The sequence below is a fragment of the Microcaecilia unicolor genome, chromosome 7 (assembly GCF_901765095.1).
Source record: "Microcaecilia unicolor chromosome 7, aMicUni1.1, whole genome shotgun sequence".
Lineage (NCBI taxonomy): Eukaryota > Metazoa > Chordata > Amphibia > Gymnophiona > Siphonopidae > Microcaecilia > Microcaecilia unicolor.
Genome location: NC_044037.1, coordinates 279,306,625 through 279,325,269, shown reverse-complemented (window position 1 = coordinate 279,325,269; position 18,645 = coordinate 279,306,625). Strand labels below are relative to the sequence as shown.

General features: G+C 43.0%; 1 protein-coding gene across 1 annotated transcript; it reads left to right on the top strand.

Annotated features, from left to right (window-relative positions):
- Positions 1-2,969: 2,969 nt before the first annotated feature.
- On the top strand, positions 2,970-16,892 carry UMPS (uridine monophosphate synthetase). The gene is made up of 6 exons (XM_030209573.1): positions 2,970-3,131; positions 5,398-5,551; positions 7,393-8,064; positions 11,610-11,785; positions 14,620-14,734; positions 16,640-16,892. Exons 1-6 carry the CDS (start codon positions 2,976-2,978, stop codon positions 16,819-16,821), a joined length of 1,455 nt encoding a protein of 484 aa, XP_030065433.1. The 5' UTR covers positions 2,970-2,975; the 3' UTR covers positions 16,822-16,892.
- Positions 16,893-18,645: the final 1,753 nt, after the last annotated feature.

Genomic DNA, 18,645 nt, shown 5'->3' with positions numbered 1-18,645 from the left:
ACGGCTTACAGTGTATGGGTACAGTATATCACAGAGATAACACAATGTTTGGGTAAAAAATATCCTAAAGATAACACAATGTATGGGAGGATACGCATACAGAAGGCCGTTCCCCAAATGTAGGAGGAAGGCGTCTGACGCTAGCCTGTCGTGGGCCTGAAGCCTGGAACAGAACTGAGGCAGCTTGTGATTGGCCTGAGTGGCGAAAAGATCCACCGAGGGGGTGCCCCACTCCCGGAAGATCTTGCGTACCACACTCGAGTTGAGCGACCATTCGTGCGGTTGCATAATTCTGCTCAACCTGTCGGCCAGGCTGTTGTTTACGCCTGCCAGGTACGTGGCTTGGAGAAGAATGCAGTGCCGTCGAGCCCAGCGCCACATCCCGACGGCTTCCTGACACAGGGGACGAGATCCGGTGTACTGCTTGAATTAAACCCATGTAAATGCTTAGGTCTTTTTACCACCTCTCCAAATCTTCATATATCAGTTACCCACGATTTGCAGAGATAAAAGACCAAGGCCGCATCTATGAGAAAGGTAATTTTATTCACTTACCAATTGATACCAGTGGCGTAGCTACGTGGGGCTATGGGGGCCTGGGCCCCCGTAGAGTTGGCCCTGGACCTTCCTGCCGATGACCCTCTCGACCCCCCTCCTGCCGTCAACCCTCCCCCGCCGCCTACCTTTGCTGGCGGGGGACCCCAACCCCCGCCAGACGAGGTCCTCTTCTTCCGGCGCAAGGCTTCGTTCTGTGAGTCTGATGTCCTGCAGAACGAAGGGGGAGGGGGTCGAGAGGGTCATCAGCAGGGGAGTCCAGGGCCAAATCTACGAGGGCCCAGGCCCCCGTGGCCCCACGTAGCTATGTCACTGGTTGTGGGTATTGTTCCATTTTGTATTGACTGTCTTTTTAAGATTTTGGGAAAGACTTTTGTTTAGCGGCAGTGTTTGAACAACTTGGCAATGACCTTGTAACCTTTTTTTTCTGATGGCCTATTATTATTTTTTATAACTTTTTAAATTTAACATATATATTTTTCTTTTAGCATGTTGGCATGTTTCTGTCAGTTTCTTTGATTGGTTTTAAGAATAAGTCACTATTTTTACATTCTACTACTACTACTACTATTTAGCATTTCTATAGCGCTACAAGGCATACGCAGCGCTGTACAAACATAGAAGAAAGACAGTCCCTGCTCAAAGAGCTTACAGTCTAATAGACAAAAAATAAATAAAGTAAGCAAATCAAATCAATTAATGTGAACGGGAAGGAAGAGAGGAGGGGGTAGGTGGAGGCGAGTGGTTACAAGTGGTTACGAGTCAAAAGCAATGTCAAAGAGGTGGGTTTTCAGTCTAGATTTAAAGGTGGCCAAGGATGGGGCAAGACGTAGGGGCTCAGGAAGTTTATTCCAGGCGTAGGGTGCAGCGAGACAGAAGGCGCGAAGTCTGGAGTTGGCAGTAGTGGAGAAGGGAACAGATAAGAAGGATTTATCCATGGAGCGGAGTGCACGGGAAGGGGTGTAGGGAAGGACGAGTGTGGAGAGATACTGGGGAGCAGCAGAGTGAGTACATTTATAGGTTAGTAGAAGAAGTTTGAACAGGATGCGAAAACGGATAGGGAGCCAGTGAAGGGTCTTGAGGAGAGGGGTAGTATGAGTAAAGCGACCCTGGCGGAAGATGAGACGGGCAGCAGAGTTACTGCAATGGCCTCTCTGACTCATATTCTCATATGTTTTGCATCGATGTCAGATATTATGGCTTGGCTGATATAATTTAAGTTTAAAAATTTTTTTGGAGCGATACCTATTTTTGTCAAGGCTTATGTTGTGGGAGGGACCATTTTGTCTAGGGATATTTTGTTAGGGGCTGATTTGTCAAGGGCTATTCTGTTACAAGCTTATTTTGTTGGGGCTATTTTAGCAGGGCTATTATGACGAGGTGCCCTGTCAAAGAAATGATAATGTTGACAGGGATAGTCTCTGACTTTGGTGGACCAGTGATATGCGAGGAGACTGGCTGCAGGAGGGCTGGATGAAGAACTCTGATTGTAAATCGCCTTGATGTGTTACATGGAAGGCCGTATATCAAATTTAATAAACCACAGACTAGCATGCAATTTTTATTCTGAAATTTCAATCATAGTTTACTTTTGGGGGAGAGAGTTTATAACTGCTGTTTCTACTTTCTACCAGCTACAATACTTTTTTTAAGCTGTTGTAGTGATATTCAATTTTTATTTATTTATTTATTTATTGCATTTGTATCCCACATTTTCCCACCTTTTTGCAGGCTCAGTGTGGCTTACAATAGGATATGAATAATAGAAATACATTTGTTACAATTTGGTTATGGATTACATTGTGCAAAGATATACGAGACATTCAAATATCAAATTAGGAATATGACAATGGGACATCAACATAGAAATAATTGGAAGGGGACAATGGGAAGCTAAAGGGTAGTGTTGGACAAAGACATATGGTGTCCATCATCATATATGTCATCATATATTTATATCTACATACGAGAAGCTTTCTAATAAATTAAAAAGCTGTCAAATAAGCAAAAAAAAAAAGAAAGAAATATTTTGGCCTCCAGCTTTTAAGGCACTGGCTATCCAAGATGGCCCACGCTTAAGCAGTCCGTTATTTCTAATAGTCGTTTGCTATTGTTTTGGGTGAACTAAAACGGCACCAAGCTCCGCCTACTGGCTTCAGACCAGATAGTAACACCCCGTCTCCTGTTTTATTCAACCTCCTTGGCGGCCACGACCCACTGCTTCATTCCAATGGAATTGCTAGACGCCTGGCCGCTGGCGAACATGCAACGTAATGACGCTTTGAGTGCGTCTGAAAGCTGCGTCCTCAGAGGGGTGCGGCTGCTGCTCCCGCTAGCCAATCGCCGTGCAGCGCTTTTGGATCCATCCGGCATGGCTTCCGGGGTGGGGTAGTAGCGCGAGTAGCCTCGTGTCTGCGGTTATGGCTTCCCTGTCCTCCTCGCTGGCAGAACTTGCCTGCCGGCTCTATGAAGTGCAGGCGCTGAAATTCGGCTCCTTCACGCTGAAGAGCGGTATCTCGTCTCCCATTTACTTCGATCTGCGAGGGGTCGTGTCGCAGCCGGCGCTAATGAACCAGGTGCGGGTCTAGGGGGAGGGCGGCTTGGAAGATGCTGGTAGAGAGGAGGAGAGCAGAAACTGGTCACCTTCCTGGAGACAAGAGAAAAGATGCCAGGTTACTCGGTTCCGGGCTGGAGATTTGGGGACAATCCTGACCACTCCCTCCTGGTGCATTATTTATTTATTTATTTATTGCATTTGGATCCCACATTATCCCACCTATTTGCAGGCTCAATGTGGCATACAGAGACCTGTTATGGCGACGCCATTCCAGGATATCAAATACAATTGGTAATGCAAAAAGAATAAAGATAGGAAAAGAGATCTAAGCAGATAGTTATCGAAGGATGACTTTCAGAACAGGGTAGTTTGATGAGGTGGTGTTGTTAGGCTATGGGACTCGCAGCACTGATTTCAATGGTCAGTACAAATCCCACGCTGCTTTGGGATGTAAGTTCAAAACCAGGTCTAGTCAAAAGTCTCCAGCCTGGAACTGGGTAACTTGGCGTCTCTGCATGGGCAATTAGTTCTTAAGAGTTTGGCACATCTTTATTGTAGGGTATTGTCAGGGCTCCCTTAACCGTTGGACCAGGTGAGACAGTGGCCCAGGGTGTCGGCACTTAAAAGTGCCAAAATATCCAGGCTTTAACCTCACCTGGTCTACAGGTTAAGCCTTTTCTTCCCCTCCCCTGCCACAGTCCGTCTTTCACTTTCTCCCTTGGGTCCACATTACTGTCTTACTTCGCTCACTCCCCTGTGGTCCTGTAAAGCTGATGTAAACTTTAAGGGATTGCATGCGAGTGAGTGAGGGGAAGGGGAGAGAGAGAGAATGAACCAAGATGCTGGCCCAAAGAAGGGAGAGATGCCAGACCTGGGGGCACCGGAAGTTTGGATTTGGGGTGGGTGCCGCCAAAGCACGCAGGTTTTGAGTGCCACTATCCCTTGAGCCGTCCCTGGGTATTGCAGCTTCGCTTCTTGACCATGAGTGTCTGTTCATATACAACTCTTTTATTTAGAACTGATGAAAGCTCCTAGAAGCTATTTAAAAAATTCATTAAAATAACCTAATAAAATGTTATCTTACTAATTTAGTTTATTAATCTTTATCTTGGCACATTCAGTAGATTAATGGCAATTTGACAACTTTCACCCAGTGTACTGATATTTTCTCAGCTTTTAAGCTTGTATCTAATGGGTAACATAGATGGCAGATACATGACATACTTGATCGGCTTACCAACTAGAAACACATCAGAATCAACACGATCATATCTGAATCTGCACTACCCAAGCTGCAAAGGACTTAAATACAAATCAACTTACGCATCCAGCTTCTCCTACATAAGCACACAACTATGGAATGCATTGCCAAAAGCCTTGAAATCGACGTACGACCACCTCAACTTTCGGAAATCACTAAAAACTAACCTGTTCAAAAAGGCATACCCCACCGATCCAACGTAAATGCCTGCTCCCTGCAACACAACAAAACTAAAGAACGTAATGGACAAAACGCAACTCTTCCGATGCACGTTTCTTCACCTTACCACAACATCACTTTGTATTTGTTCTCACTGGAGTCTGCAAACGCCTCTCCGGTACTATGTAAGCCACATTGAGCCTACAAATAGGTGGGAAAATGTGGGATACAAATGTAACAAATAAATTAAACCTGAACGGTCCATCCAGTCTCCCAGCCAATAGTCACATTATGAGTGCGTGATTAAACCAACAGTGAATGTGGTATAAAAATACTTGATCCTGATCTTTCTTTGCCATTTTTGGGACCTAGACCATAGAAGTCTGCCCTGCAGTGTCCTTATGTACCAGAGTTGCTGTCCAAGCCCTTGCCAGTCTATAATCTGTCTTGTCATACGTGGGACTGTATCTAAAAGTCATTAGATGTGGCCTAGAAAGTGAATAAATGGGCCAATCTTGTTATGACACAGCTCTGTGAGCTTTAACATTAGATAGATATAATCAAGTTTGGCCAGTAAAGTCTGCATGACTGGCATGCTTTTCCTTTTTCAGTTTTTAAGATAAGGTTACCTGTTCTGCTGTAGTCGCTTGCCGCCCCTGTTTAATAAGTCGCATGCTAATGCCGCTGTGTCAGCATTGTTGTGTGGCAGCCGCTAGTAAGGGGGGAGGGGGGTTGTTGGTTGGTTTGGCACCCTTTCTGCACATTGTAGTTTACTTTTTTATGGAATTCCTTTCCTGTACAGCAGAATTAGTTTGATGATTTTAAATAATTAAATACATTAACAATTATTCTTTACTATATTAAGGTTGCAGATCTCTTGTTTCAAACTGGAAAAGCTGCTGCAATCCCCTATGACTGTATCTGTGGGGTTCCTTACACTGCCTTACCGCTGGCTACTGTTATCTGTTCAACCCATCAGATACCGATGCTCATTAGAAGAAAGGAGGCCAAAGATTATGGTAACCTTTACTGTTCTTTTCTTTGATTTAAAAAAAGAAATTATTTAGAAGTATATAGAGATAAACGTTAGAAAAAGAAACTTGCAAAATACAGCTTATTCAATCATTCTTTTTTTTTTTTTTTAATTTTCTCTTCAGTGATTCATGCAAAGATCTTGTATAATGTAAATTTTTGCGTTTCATGAAACTTGTAGAGTATCGTTCATATGTGTTCTATGAATAGTTGACAGTATATAGAATTCCTCTTTTCACATTACCTCTCCCAGTCACTCAGACTGCCCCCCCCCCCCCCCGGCACACATATATAACTTATAAAAGGTTGTCACACTACAAGATTTCTTATTTGAAAGACTTTAAGTGAACTTTTAAGTGTCTGTTTAAAGATATAAAGATTATATAGGATGGTATATTTTGCATTCAAGACTGCCTGTGCCAGTTCGAAGAAGCGAGGGCACAACAGGTAACTGAGGCCTATGGCATTCTATCAGAAAGTTATTTGGGTGGTTGGATGGATTATATGGTCCTTCTCAACCCAGTCCTAGGGACACACCTAACCAGTCAGGTTTTCAGGATATTCATAATGAATATGCATGAGAGAATTTGCAAACAGTGGAGGTAGGGCATGCAGATTTATCTCATGCATATTCATTGTGGGTATTCTGAAAACCTGACTGGCTAGGTGTGTTCAAGGACTGGATTGAGAACCCCTGGTCTAGGGCAAATCTGCTGGAGCAGAACCTGAGGCGGATCACAATAAGTACAAAGGGAATTAGAGGGTGGGGGAATTGAACTGTTGAAGTTATTCATTGCTGTATGATTGACCCATGGAAGAAGAAAATGTGTGCCAGATGATTATAATTTATTGAAGTTACCAAAATGTTTTATTTTATTTGTGGGGGGAGCGTGCTCTCAGCTCTGTCTCTTATACCCTAGGTCTCTGCTTCCACATCCCCTGGCCCACCAGTTCTCAAGATCAGCATGCCTTTGGGTTTGGCTGCCACAGTAGTAAAGGGTTGACTCAACACCCTTTTTAGCTACCATCATACTCTGTTCTCTGTTATAATTCCACATAAATAATTTCAAAGCTGAATTCCCCAAGGACCACAGTCTTAACTGTATCACATCTGTCACCAAAAGCTAATGGAAACTCAGGACTAAGATTCAACATTAGTTAGGATCCTGTATTCCAGTTCCTCTTCTGTAAGTGGCTAGGTAACCACAGGCAGATAAGGTTATCATCGTACCTTGATTTATTAAGGTGTAGCTGGGTCATAATACTTGGAGGAGTGGCCTAGTGGTTAGAGCACTGGTCTTGCTATCCAGAGGTGGCTGGTTCAAATCCCACTGCTGCTTCTTGTGATCTTGGGCAAATCACTTAACCCTCCATTGCCTCAGGTACAAGCTTAGATTTTGAGCCCTCCTGGGACAGAGAAATATCCAGAGTACCTGAATGTAACTCACCTTGAGCTACTACTAAAAAGGTGTGAGCAAAATCTAAATAAATAAATTAATAAATATGATGAGAGAGCAGGAAAGCAAACTTGTTAGTAGCTGTGGTTTGACAAATTGGCAGCTTATTGGTCTCCAGTCTGTCAGTACCACACAGAGCTACCTATTGGCCTCCCTCGGTGTTTCCTTTCTTCATGCAAAGCAGCATGGATAACAATGTGGTAGGCCATCTTAGACCACTTTGTGTTAATAAGAAAATAAGATGATACCTTTTTATACAGAGCAGCATGTCATTGTTCAAGGAGAAAATGATGAGCAAAGCAATTTAATTTTTAATTTTTTTTTCAGGCTTGGCTTGAGTATTTTTCTTAATTTTTGTTTTGGTTGTGCAGGTACTAAACGTCTTGTTGAAGGTAGAGTTAATCCAGGCGAAACTTGTTTGATCATCGAAGATGTGGTCACCAGTGGATCTAGCATCTTGGAGACTGTTGACGTCCTTCGGAAAGAGGGGTTGAAGGTTTCTGATGCTATTGTGCTAGTGAACAGAGAGCAAGGCGGGGACGCCAGGTTACAGGAGTATGGCATCCGCTTGCACTGTGTGTGTACGCTCTCGAAACTCTTAGACATCCTCCATCAGCACAGCAAAATTGACACAGAGATGGTAGATAAAGTGAGGAAGTTCATTCAGGAGACCAGTAGCCTCCCAGTCACACAGCTGAATGGTTCTGTGCCAGTGACGAAAAAGTGCAAAGAAATGGGCTTTGGCGCTCGCTTGCAGCTTCCAGGAATTCACCTTCTGGCAGCTCGGCTCCTCAAAGTGATGGAGAAGAAACAGAGCAACCTGTGTCTCTCTGCTGATGTCACAGACCCCAAAGAACTACTGCAGCTGGCTGACAGCTTGGGGCCCAGCATCTGTATGTTAAAGACTCACATAGACATCCTAAGCAACTTCACACTGGATCTGATGAAGGAGCTGAGAACGCTTGCTGATCGGCATGAATTCCTGATATTTGAAGATCGGAAGTTTGCAGATATTGGGAACACAGTGAAACATCAGTATGAAGGTAATTTGTCTTATTTTTGATCTCTTCTAGTGCAGGGTCTTTCAACCTGTATAAGGGGCTCAGAACCCAGAGGTGGGCTATGAAGGAGTTGTAAGAGGCTCAGAAGATTAAACCTCATTGGAAAACTTGAATGAGATTCAGGATGTGTGGAGCCTTTTAACTTTTAAGAAAAATTGTCAGCTTCTTTGTTTTGAAAATCCAAGCTTTCCAAAGTGCCAAGGCTCCTTCATGGAGCCCACAGACGTGACGCTGGTGGTGCCTGCCTTGGATGCAGTGGTTTTGGCATAGCTCTTGAGGCGGTTCCAGGATGGGGATTTGAAGCTTGAGTTCTGCAGGGGCCTCAGTTTCATTGCTTTTGCTTAGTCTTGTAATAGAAGACTTAATAGACGTGACCTGATGGTTACACACTCAAGGCCCTTTTCAGCTGTCAGATTGGCTTCCACCCGAATATTGCTGCAAATATTTTAAGTATATTAAGCGTTATTGCTGTTTAATTAGCACCTACGTATATGTCATGCTGACCAGTAGCCTATCTGTTCCTTTTCAGGCCCTTTGGTCTTGTCAGAATCTTTTTGTGGTTTCTTCTACTAAGTAGGTACATTTGCGAGATCTGAAAGAGCTTTTTCAGTTGTAGGCCTAGATCTTTGCAGCAACATCCCTAGGACAGTAAAATTCTGGGATAATTCGCAGCACTATTGCAAGTGTTGAGATGTTGCTTTAGATTGTATGCAAGATGTAAAAAAAAGTGGGGTCTAATTTTGCTAACTTTTAGAGAAGTAGCTTTGTGGGGTTTTATAATTTTTTGCAGCTGTTTGTTTTGATATGGAGAGAAGTGTTTTGTTTTGCATTTCATTTAATGTTGCATTTTTTTGTATGTTGTATAATCTTTGTATTTTGTGTCATTTGTATTTGTGATAGGATTTTATGTAAATTGCTGCATGCTATTAGTAGTGAAAATTAACCCCCAAATTCTGTATATGGCGCCCAAAGATACACGCTCAAATCTGCACTCTGTGCTGGGTTGTGCGTGTACATCTTAATTAGTTAAGCTAATTGGTGATCGCTAACAAGCAATTAATAGCACTAATTGGCACTAATGAGGAATTATGCTCACACCTCTCTACGCGTATTCTATAAAGTGCGGTGCACAGTTTGTGAGTCGCACAACTGAAAGGGGGGTATGATCAGGGGGCATGTCTGTTAGTTATGCATCCTATTATGGAATCTGGCCTTAACAGAAAAAATTGTCAACATGAGCTTCAGTTAAGACATGTTATTTTAACGTTAACCCGGGTTATTAGTAACCAGGCCTCATTGTTTACTTTAGCACAGGTCCCATTGATAACTCCCCCCCCCCTTTTAGTGTGAAGCGTTTCATTCACTGGTATCAGAGCTGATTTTGTGATGTCATAATGCCTCATTCCACCAATTCATAAGAGCCAACCTCATCAGTGATGTCACAGTGGCTTTGATTGCCCCATACTTGGCTCACTTTTATTGCATATATATAGCAGTGATTTTCAATTTCTAGATACATTTTTTTTTTCTTTAAGGGAGAAGTTATCAAGGTGGGCTACTGCTAAAAGATTAGAAGGCACAGAATTTGGGGATTTGGTTATGGTGCTGAAATTGGTCCGAAATCATTTTTCAGTCAAAAGGTTATTTTAACTTTCGGCCATGTTTTCTGGGGTTTGGCCAAAAATGACCGTGTGGGTTTGGTGGAAGCCTCCGAACAGGAGTTGCTATTTCTCACAGGCCTAGGGAGGGCCTTTGGGGTCTGTCTTACAATTCCTGATGGTGTAGCGGTGTAGTTAGGAGCAGGAGTGATTCCCTGTTAATCCTGGTCCATTTCGGTTCTGCTCTCAAAATGGCTGCTGTGACTAGGGGATCGCTCCTGCCCTGACTATACCATCAGGAAATGCAAGAAAGTCCTGGGTGGGGGAGCTACTCTTTGTTTTCTTTTTTATTTTGAGTAATGTGATTGCAAGTAACGCATTTACGATCTTGTACAATAGTTTATATGGTAAATAGATTATTCCAAATAAAACGATGTTTAGCAGGAAGTTAAGCCTGTACATTTGGGATGATGTAAGCTCCATAGGAATTTGCCTCTCTATGGAGTTATGTCGGCTGTCACTCCGAGTGTGGTGCAAAGTCAGCCACTGTGAAAGCACCGTGGCTTTTAGTTTCAGTTTTCATTAGCTTCAGTCCATGTTTGTGGAGGCTGCTTTCCTTGGAGTCTTTCATTATTTTAAATTATATTCAGGCTTGAATAGTGTGAGTTTAGCAGAGGAATGCAGACTGAAAGCTTTTCACATTCACACAACCAAACTCAAGGTTTTGGTTTTGGCTGAAACCAGGTGGGTTTCGTCCGAAAGCTTTAATGGTTTCGGTTTCAGCCGAAACTGAGAAAAGCAGTTTGTCGGCCTCTAATTAAGATGTATTATTTTACTGTTAAGCCACGTTATTAGTAACTAGGTCTCATTGAATAAAACGGGATCTGTGCTAAAATAGCACAAGTTAGCAGTAAATGAACATGTCTTAGTGGTAGCCCGTGTTAACTTCCCACCTAAATATTGAGCCATTTCCAGCCACCCCTTAACATCTTCCAATTTCTGTCCAATGATAAATAGAAACATGGTGGCAGATAAAGGCCATATGGCCCATCCTCTGTAACCCCTAGCTCTTCCTTTTTCTAAGCGATCCCACATGCTTATCCCATGCCTTTTTAAATTCTGGAACAGTCCTCGACTCCACAGCCTCCACCGGGAGGCCATTCCGCGCCTCCACCACTGGAAGACAAATCCCAGCTTCAGTCTTGACTCTTTCTTCCCTTTGGGTGAAAAAACATTTGCCTTGCTGTGGTATGAATACAGCAGGTTTAACTTGTGATTTTAATGTCACTTAACTGCTTGCACAGTTTACCTGCTGCATTAAAGACCCATGCTGGATCTTTAAAAATCTCATTCAGATATCATGTGGGATGAGGGTGGAGGGGGGGGGGGGGGTATAAAGGCTTTGTAAGCCTCTGACTAATTTCCCCACTGGAGATGACTGTTAGATTCTTGATGTGCCACCTTTCTGTGGTACAACCAATGTGGTTTATGTATTATATATAATTATTTTCTCTGCGCCTCGTGGGCTCACAATCTTAAGCTTTTGTACCTGGGGTAAGTGGAGGGTTTATTTAAAATGTTTATTTAAATACTGCCAGTGCCAACAAAATAGTGCCTCACAGTGGTTTATAGTATAACATCTGTAAAACCACATGTAAATACACAAATTTAAAAACAAGCAAAAAAAAAAATTCTTTCCATCCCCTGGGAAGACCAAGTGACTCTGTTTGAAAGCCTTAGGGTTGAAAGGCACCGCAAAAATGCAGACTCTTTTGACACGGATAGAGGCAGCTGGTCTTGTGATCTCCAGTTGGGTTACAAATGATATGGTGAGGACTTGTGACCTTTTTCCATTATGGTAATAAGGATGGCATCGTGCAGGCCGGGGCTAGGGGTCTTTTTAATGGCTCTTCCGTTGTCTCCTTTCAGGTGGAATGTTCAGAATTGCTTCCTGGTCCGATGTTGTGAATGCACATGTAGTCCCCGGCCCCGGCGTTCTGGAAGGACTGAAGGAAGTGGGACTTCCTTTACAAAGAGGCTGCCTGTTGATAGCAGAGATGAGCTCCCGCGGGTCTCTGGCCACTGGTGATTACACGAAAGCTGCAGTAAGTGCGGGTTTCCTTTTAGAAGATACTAGACACAGCTGTCTGGTTTGCTGCTTTTCACCCTGTTGAACGACTTGGTGAAAAACAAATACGTTAGTGGATCAGGCTCCAGAATATTAGACAAGATAATGTAGTAACATCTGGGGACAGACTCACCCATGGGCCCATTCAGCCTGCCCAGTTCTTCTTTCCACACTGCTTTTTCATCCTTGCCATCAGACATGGGCACAAGTCAGGTGTTCATGTCTTCTCCTTGGTTCTCTTTTCTTAGTTAATCCAACACCCAGTCATCTTCACGATATCTTTCTCTTCCTTCCCCTCCCCCCCCCCCGCCCACAAATGTCTTACTATCAAGCTTTCTAATGGAAACTGTTGTCCAATCATCCAGCCACCTAGGTCACTGTGACCCCCCTGCAGGACAATATCCTGCCACTTCCCTAGTTTTTGCTTATGGGGAGTTCTCGTGGCCTCTGGTATCCCTGGGTTGTATGTTCATGATTACACTGCTTGTAGCGCTTTGTTTGAAGAACAAGGACTTAAGGGAGTCATTTTATAATAAGATGCCCGGGAAAGTGGGTGAACGTTCTCTGAGGCAGGTATCGTTGTATGCGTAGATTGTCTGTAAAATACACAAACATGAGCTGATTCCACCCCTGCCTCAGCTGCTCTGTACCCTTGAAAATGTCTGTGGCTCTGCTCCTGTCTTGTAGGTCAGTTCTCTGGCAGCTCAGTCAGGTATGTAATAATTAGCCCTAAATACCTTGCTCAAGGTGAGATGGGGATGGGAGATTTGAGTCTGTGCTGTATTCAGAGCTCTGTGTTAAGATATTTGTTTTTCTCATGGGTGAGGGGGGGGGGGGGGGAAGCCTCGTGTCATAATTTTAAAAATTGGCTGCCAGTGTGTATATTGAATATGTGAGGGAAAATCCGCCAGGAAAGCGGAGAACTCAAACACCCCCACGGTAAAAACAAAAATGTAAAAAAAGTGGGAGAGCGACCAAGGATACTAGAAACTGGAGGATGTTCGATAATATACAATTTATTAATAATTTGAAGACTCTGCATCAGGAGTCTTTAAAAACATACATTTATACTGTATATATAAAAAAAGGTGAAAAAAACAAAATATGGTACACGCAAATAAATGAAAACGATAAATATGTAAATTAAATAAACATAAACTTTGAAAGTTTTATGTGTATCAATATAGTTAAACAATTTTTTAAAAAAAATACACAAATACAAGTTAAAGTTTATTTGCGTGTACCATATTTTGTTTTTTTCACCTTTTTTCACTTTTTTTATATATATAAATGTATGTTTTTATAGACTCCTGATGCAGAGTCTTCAAATTATTAATAAATTGTATATTATCGAACATCCTCCAGTTTCTGGTATCCTTGGTCGCTCTCCCACTTTTTTTACATTTATATTGAATATGTAACATACTTTGTCCACCAGTTTCTGTGCTTGGGTGGACGTGGTAGTAGTTGTTTCTGTTTTCCTTCCAGCTTAGTCTGAACCAGTGCTGGGTTTCTGGCAACGGAGCCTTTATTCACAGCTGCCCTGGGGCTTTCCCTCTCTTGCAGTTCAAGCAATTTCCGAGGCTGGAAGACATGTGGCAGGGCAGCTTTTTAAATACTGTACTGCAGACTCCTGAGTGTGGGCAGTAGATGTCGCTCTTTTATGACCGGGGTGGGGGGGGGGGGGTGAATATGGAAGACCAGTTTCACAGTTTGAATAGTGGCATAGCATTACAACTGTGAACCACCAGGCCACCCTAACATAAAAAGATTTTAAAGGTATGGAGGTTAAGGGGAGATGAGCGATGTCAGGACTGCAGGAGGTCAAAATTATTGCTGGACATACTTATATTAATATGAAATCAGTTTGACAATATTAAACCACCTTCTGACCTCTGATAAACTCTCCCCCCTCTCTGAGCACCATTTGGCCCATTTCATCCTCAATGGTTCCTGCAGGAGAGGGGGGAGATGGACATACTTATATTAATATGAAATCAGTTTGACAATATTAAACCACCTTCTGACCTCTGATAAACTCTCCCCCCTCTCTGAGCACCATTTGGCCCATTTCATCCTCAATGGTTCCTGCAGGAGAGGGGGGAGATGGACATACTGATATTAATATGAAATCAGTTTGACAATATTAAACCACCTTCTGACCTCTGATAAACTCTCCCCCCTCTCCTGCAGGAACCATTGAGGATGAAATGGGCCAAATGGTGCTCAGAGAGGCCTGATAGCCCTTTGGTTTCTGCAGGAGAGGGGGGAGAGTTTATCAGAGGTCAGAAGGTGGTTTAATATTGTCAAACTGATTTCATATTAATATAAGTATGTCCAGCAATAATTTTGACCTCCTGCAATCCTGACAAGCGACACAGCTGTATATGTGCAAAAAAAAGTCACAACAGGGGGGACAGTCACTCAAAACTAGATGCATGCAGCTGAAACCAGAGAAATACAGGCACAGTGTCCGAATCAAAGATTCATCCCATACCCCCTTAAGCGGCACGCCTCAGAAGACGCTCACTCAGATACTGCTCAAGATGTAACACGGGAGTCACGGATGATGTCATTGGGAGGTGGGGCTAACGCCGCTCCACATGCAGCTGAGCTGAAGATACCGCATTCAAATTCACTTGCTGTCCCCTCTTCCTTTCGTCGCCCTTGTTATGACTGTTTTGTCTGCACGGCTACAAGGGTTGCTGTTCTTCTGTTTTCTGGTTGTATATGTGCAAAAAGCAGCACTCATCATGTTATGAGGGCAGTGAACCAGCTGAATTGCCTTCTTTTTTTTGTGTGCGTATTCAGGTAAAGATGGCAGAAGAGCATCCGGATTTTGTTTTTGGATTTATTTGCGGTTCCAGGGTGAGCAGTAAACCTGAATTCCTTCACCTGACTCCTGGTGTTCAGATGCAGGCCGGAGGTGAGTGGGTTTGTATCTCTCTGTCTCTGACATAGCGCTATCCGATAAATTATCTGCACTGAAACTCAGATATTCTTAAGGAAAATCCCACTGTAAATGAGGATGTTTGGTGATCCGCTATATTGGATTCTACTGGTGGCTAAACCTGCAATTCGAAATACCTGAAACCAGTGTAAAATGAGAAAACAGATATCATGGTGTAGAGGGTTTTTCAGAATTCAAATCTCTTTAAATTACTGTTTGATCTAGCACCAGCTGTTAATGCTCCTAGATTTAACCTGGTACATTGTGGCAGAAAAACACCAAACTTGGCTCTCTAGCCTTTCCAGGTTAGAAAAAATAGTTTAAATCGGTGCTTCTCAACCCAGTCCTTGGGGCAGCCAGTCAGGTTTTCCGGATATCCACAATGAATATGCATGAGAGAGATTTACATGTGCTGCCTCTTCAGTATGCAAATCTATGTTATACATATTCATTGAGGAATGTGGATATCCTGAAAACCAACTGGCTGCTCCGAGGACTGAGTTGAGAAGCACCGAGTCAAAGTATTGCATTTATAGCTGATCGCATGATAGCCTTGTGCAGTACCCTGTGAAGAGCTGAGATCTATTCCTGGCTTAGATTCTCTGGTCCCCTGGGTCTGCTGGGACTTTGGGATATTGTCGAGGTCCCTGAGGAGGAGGGAGAAGCTCATGGTTTTGGTGTTTCGACTGACTGACTGAGTTTGGGGGAAGGAGCCCTTGGTATACGTGAATAGCAGTGAACACAATGAAGAAGGCGGGAAAACTGCCAGATGAGCTGTATTTAGAGGCCTCTTTACTGAGCTGCCTCAGATGATTAATACAGCATTTAATGAAAGCTAAAAGTACAGCAGTGTGTTAATCATTGCTGCATTAAACATCTAGCGACAGAAATTCATTCTAGAGGATACGGTATGCATGGTAAGTGCACCTTGGTTTAGCTACACCTCTGGACCTTGGTGGTGTTTTCAGCAATGCTGTTAATATGCCGTAGCATCCCCTGCCTTCCCTGTGGTACAGAAACATCTCCAGCAGTTAACACAGAGGTTATATTCCTAATGTGCTTTAACTGTGGTAGCTAATTCATGTGCAGTGTAAAACGTTTAGTGTAGACTAGTGTCTAGGCAGCTAATGATTAAATTTCCATCCAAATAAACAGTAAAAGGATTTAAATTTTATGTTTCAACTTTATTTGAGAAATCAACCAATGACACCTTTCACCAGTCTCTATATAATTGACATAAGTAAACATCCTTCAGACCATTACAGATTCAGAACAGTGTTCCTTAATTTTTTGTGTTTAATTATCTCCCTCCTCCCCCTAACAACCCCTACTTCCATTTCCCAGACTTATCTACCAACCTATTTAGGGGGACTAAGAAATGGCCCCCAAGCATTAACAAAGTTTACTCCTACCACAAGGGAAGGAAATAACAATCATAAATTTATACCCACTTGAAATGCAAACTTGTTACTCTACCCCATACCACCATGCCCTTAGACCTCTCCCAATCTCCAAGGCTCTTGCCCATATGGCTTCCTCCCCCCATCCAAATAACCCCCTTAGTTACCCCTTAATCAAACCAACAATAACCTTACAGTAGACCTCTATCCACCCATCCCCCCACCCCCCTCTCCTTAAGGAAACTAAGAGGTGGTACAGGACCCCTGGCGTTTCTACGGATTCTTGTAAATGTGCCCCTGGCTAAATTCTCCTTCCTTGAGCCCATGTAAATCTAAACGTAATTTATATAATACAGTGAGGTGTATAATTGTGGGGCACTCTGGCTCTGCTCAAAAATAGTAATTTTATTATGTGAAACCTTGATTGAAGATATTTGAGTTAATCTAATTTCATTACAAAATATGTGTATTATGTTTTCAGGGGATAATCTGGGACAGCAGTACTTGACTCCCCAAGAAGTTATCAGTAAAAGAGGCTCTGACATCATCATTGTGGGACGGGGCATCCTGTCAGCACCCAATCGAGTGGCTGCAGCAGAAGCCTACAGGAAAGCTGCGTGGGAGGCCTATATAAGCCGACTCGAGGGCCCTCCTGAGGACTAGGTTTAAATAGTGAACTTGAGAGCAATCAAGGTAGAATTTTTTTTTTTTTTTAAATAATGCACTGACCAACAGTAAAAGCTTTCCATTAAACCAATATCACTGCAACAAAGTTTATTTTTGTAAACAAAATAAACAAATGTCTCTAAGTTTGAATAAGAATATATTTGAAGATATGAAACATACCCTTGGTCTTTGTGGAAAAGAAATGAAGTGGTATGACCCAGGCTGATACGAGAGCAGGGACCAAGGAACCACAATGTCGTCAAAGCTGCTCCAGTAGAAAACTCCAGAAAACGGGCTGTTGTGATCAGATCCAGGCCTGCATTTGTTGCGAAGAGGAGAATGAGACCTTAGTTGCTTCAGTGTTGGTCAGAAGAGCTGCACGTAGCCTGATAAGCACCATTGTCGGTCATGCCCACCGATGGCTTGTCACTGCTCTGGGTTGGTGTGGTGGCTACAAAGTGATGAAAGCTTCTAATAAAGTTCTAAGTTTAAAAAAAGAAAAAAAAATCTGCATTCCAGGAGCTTTGCTGTGACAATTATGTCACAGGATTTCTAGAGCCAGTTCTGTAAAGGAGTGAAGGCACTTTCTTTCCTTGATAAAATACTAGTGTAACTGGAAGTATTCGCATGTCATTAGTCATAGAGCTGGTGTAAATGCTGATGCCTGACTGCCAGATCTCTGTGTGTAACCAGCAGTTAGGCATTTATGAGTTCCACCTGCACTTCACGCACGTGTACACCTGCTCTGTGGAATTTGTGCGTACGCTGATATTCTCATAATGTACGCCTGTATTTGGTATGTAAAAGTTTTAGTTTATTCGATACTTGATATACTGTCATTTGAAAGTCCGTCATGGTGATTTACAGTTCCAAAGATGTTTTAATTATTATTATTAGCATTTGTATAGTGCTACCAGACGCACGCAGCGCTGAACACCTGACACAGAGAGACAGTCCCTGCTCAAAAGAGCTTACAATCTAAAAAATACAGACAGACAAGACAATTAAGGGTGAGGGAAGTACTGGGTGAGAAGGAACAAGGGGAGGGCAATTGAGTAGTGGCTAGGAGCCAAAAGCAGTGGTGAAAAGGTGGGTTTTCGGCATAGATTTGAAAACAGAGATGGAGCTAGACGTACAGGCTCAGGAAGTCTATTCCAGGCATAAGGTGCCGCGAGAGAAAAGGAACAAAGCCTGGAGTTAGCAGTGGAGGAGAAGGGGGACGACGAGAGATTTGTCCAGTGAGCGGAGGTCACGGGGAGGAATGTAGGGAGAGATGAGAGTGGAGAGGTAATGGGGGGCTGCAGAATGGATGCATTTAAAGGGTCAGTAAGAGAAGTTTGAATTGTATGCGGAAGTGGACAGGGAGCCAGTGAAGTGACTTGAGGAGTGGGCTAGTGTGGGTATAACGATTTTGGTGGAAAATAAGTCATGCTGCAGAATTTTGGACAGACTGGAGAGGAGAGAGATGGCTGAGTGGAAGACCAGTGAGAAGCAAATTGCAATAATCCAAGCGAGAGGTGACAAGGGTTTGGATAAGGGTTCTGGTAGTGTAATGCGAGTCGGAGAGTAAGAAAAGAAATTACAGTTAGTAAAGAAACATAGGACTGCTGCACCTTTGTTATACAATTACTGCCTTAGGAGGGCAGTTTACTAATTTCTGGTAAAATATCAGATTTTTAGTTTACTGTGGGAGTTACTAACCTGCAATAACTCAGTTCCACGGATTAGTGATCCACTCATGATCTCTCTATATAAAACGCACCTCCAACATTCTAATGAAGCCTCACTTTCCCAACGTTCTAAAAGTGAGGTGGCAGAGAC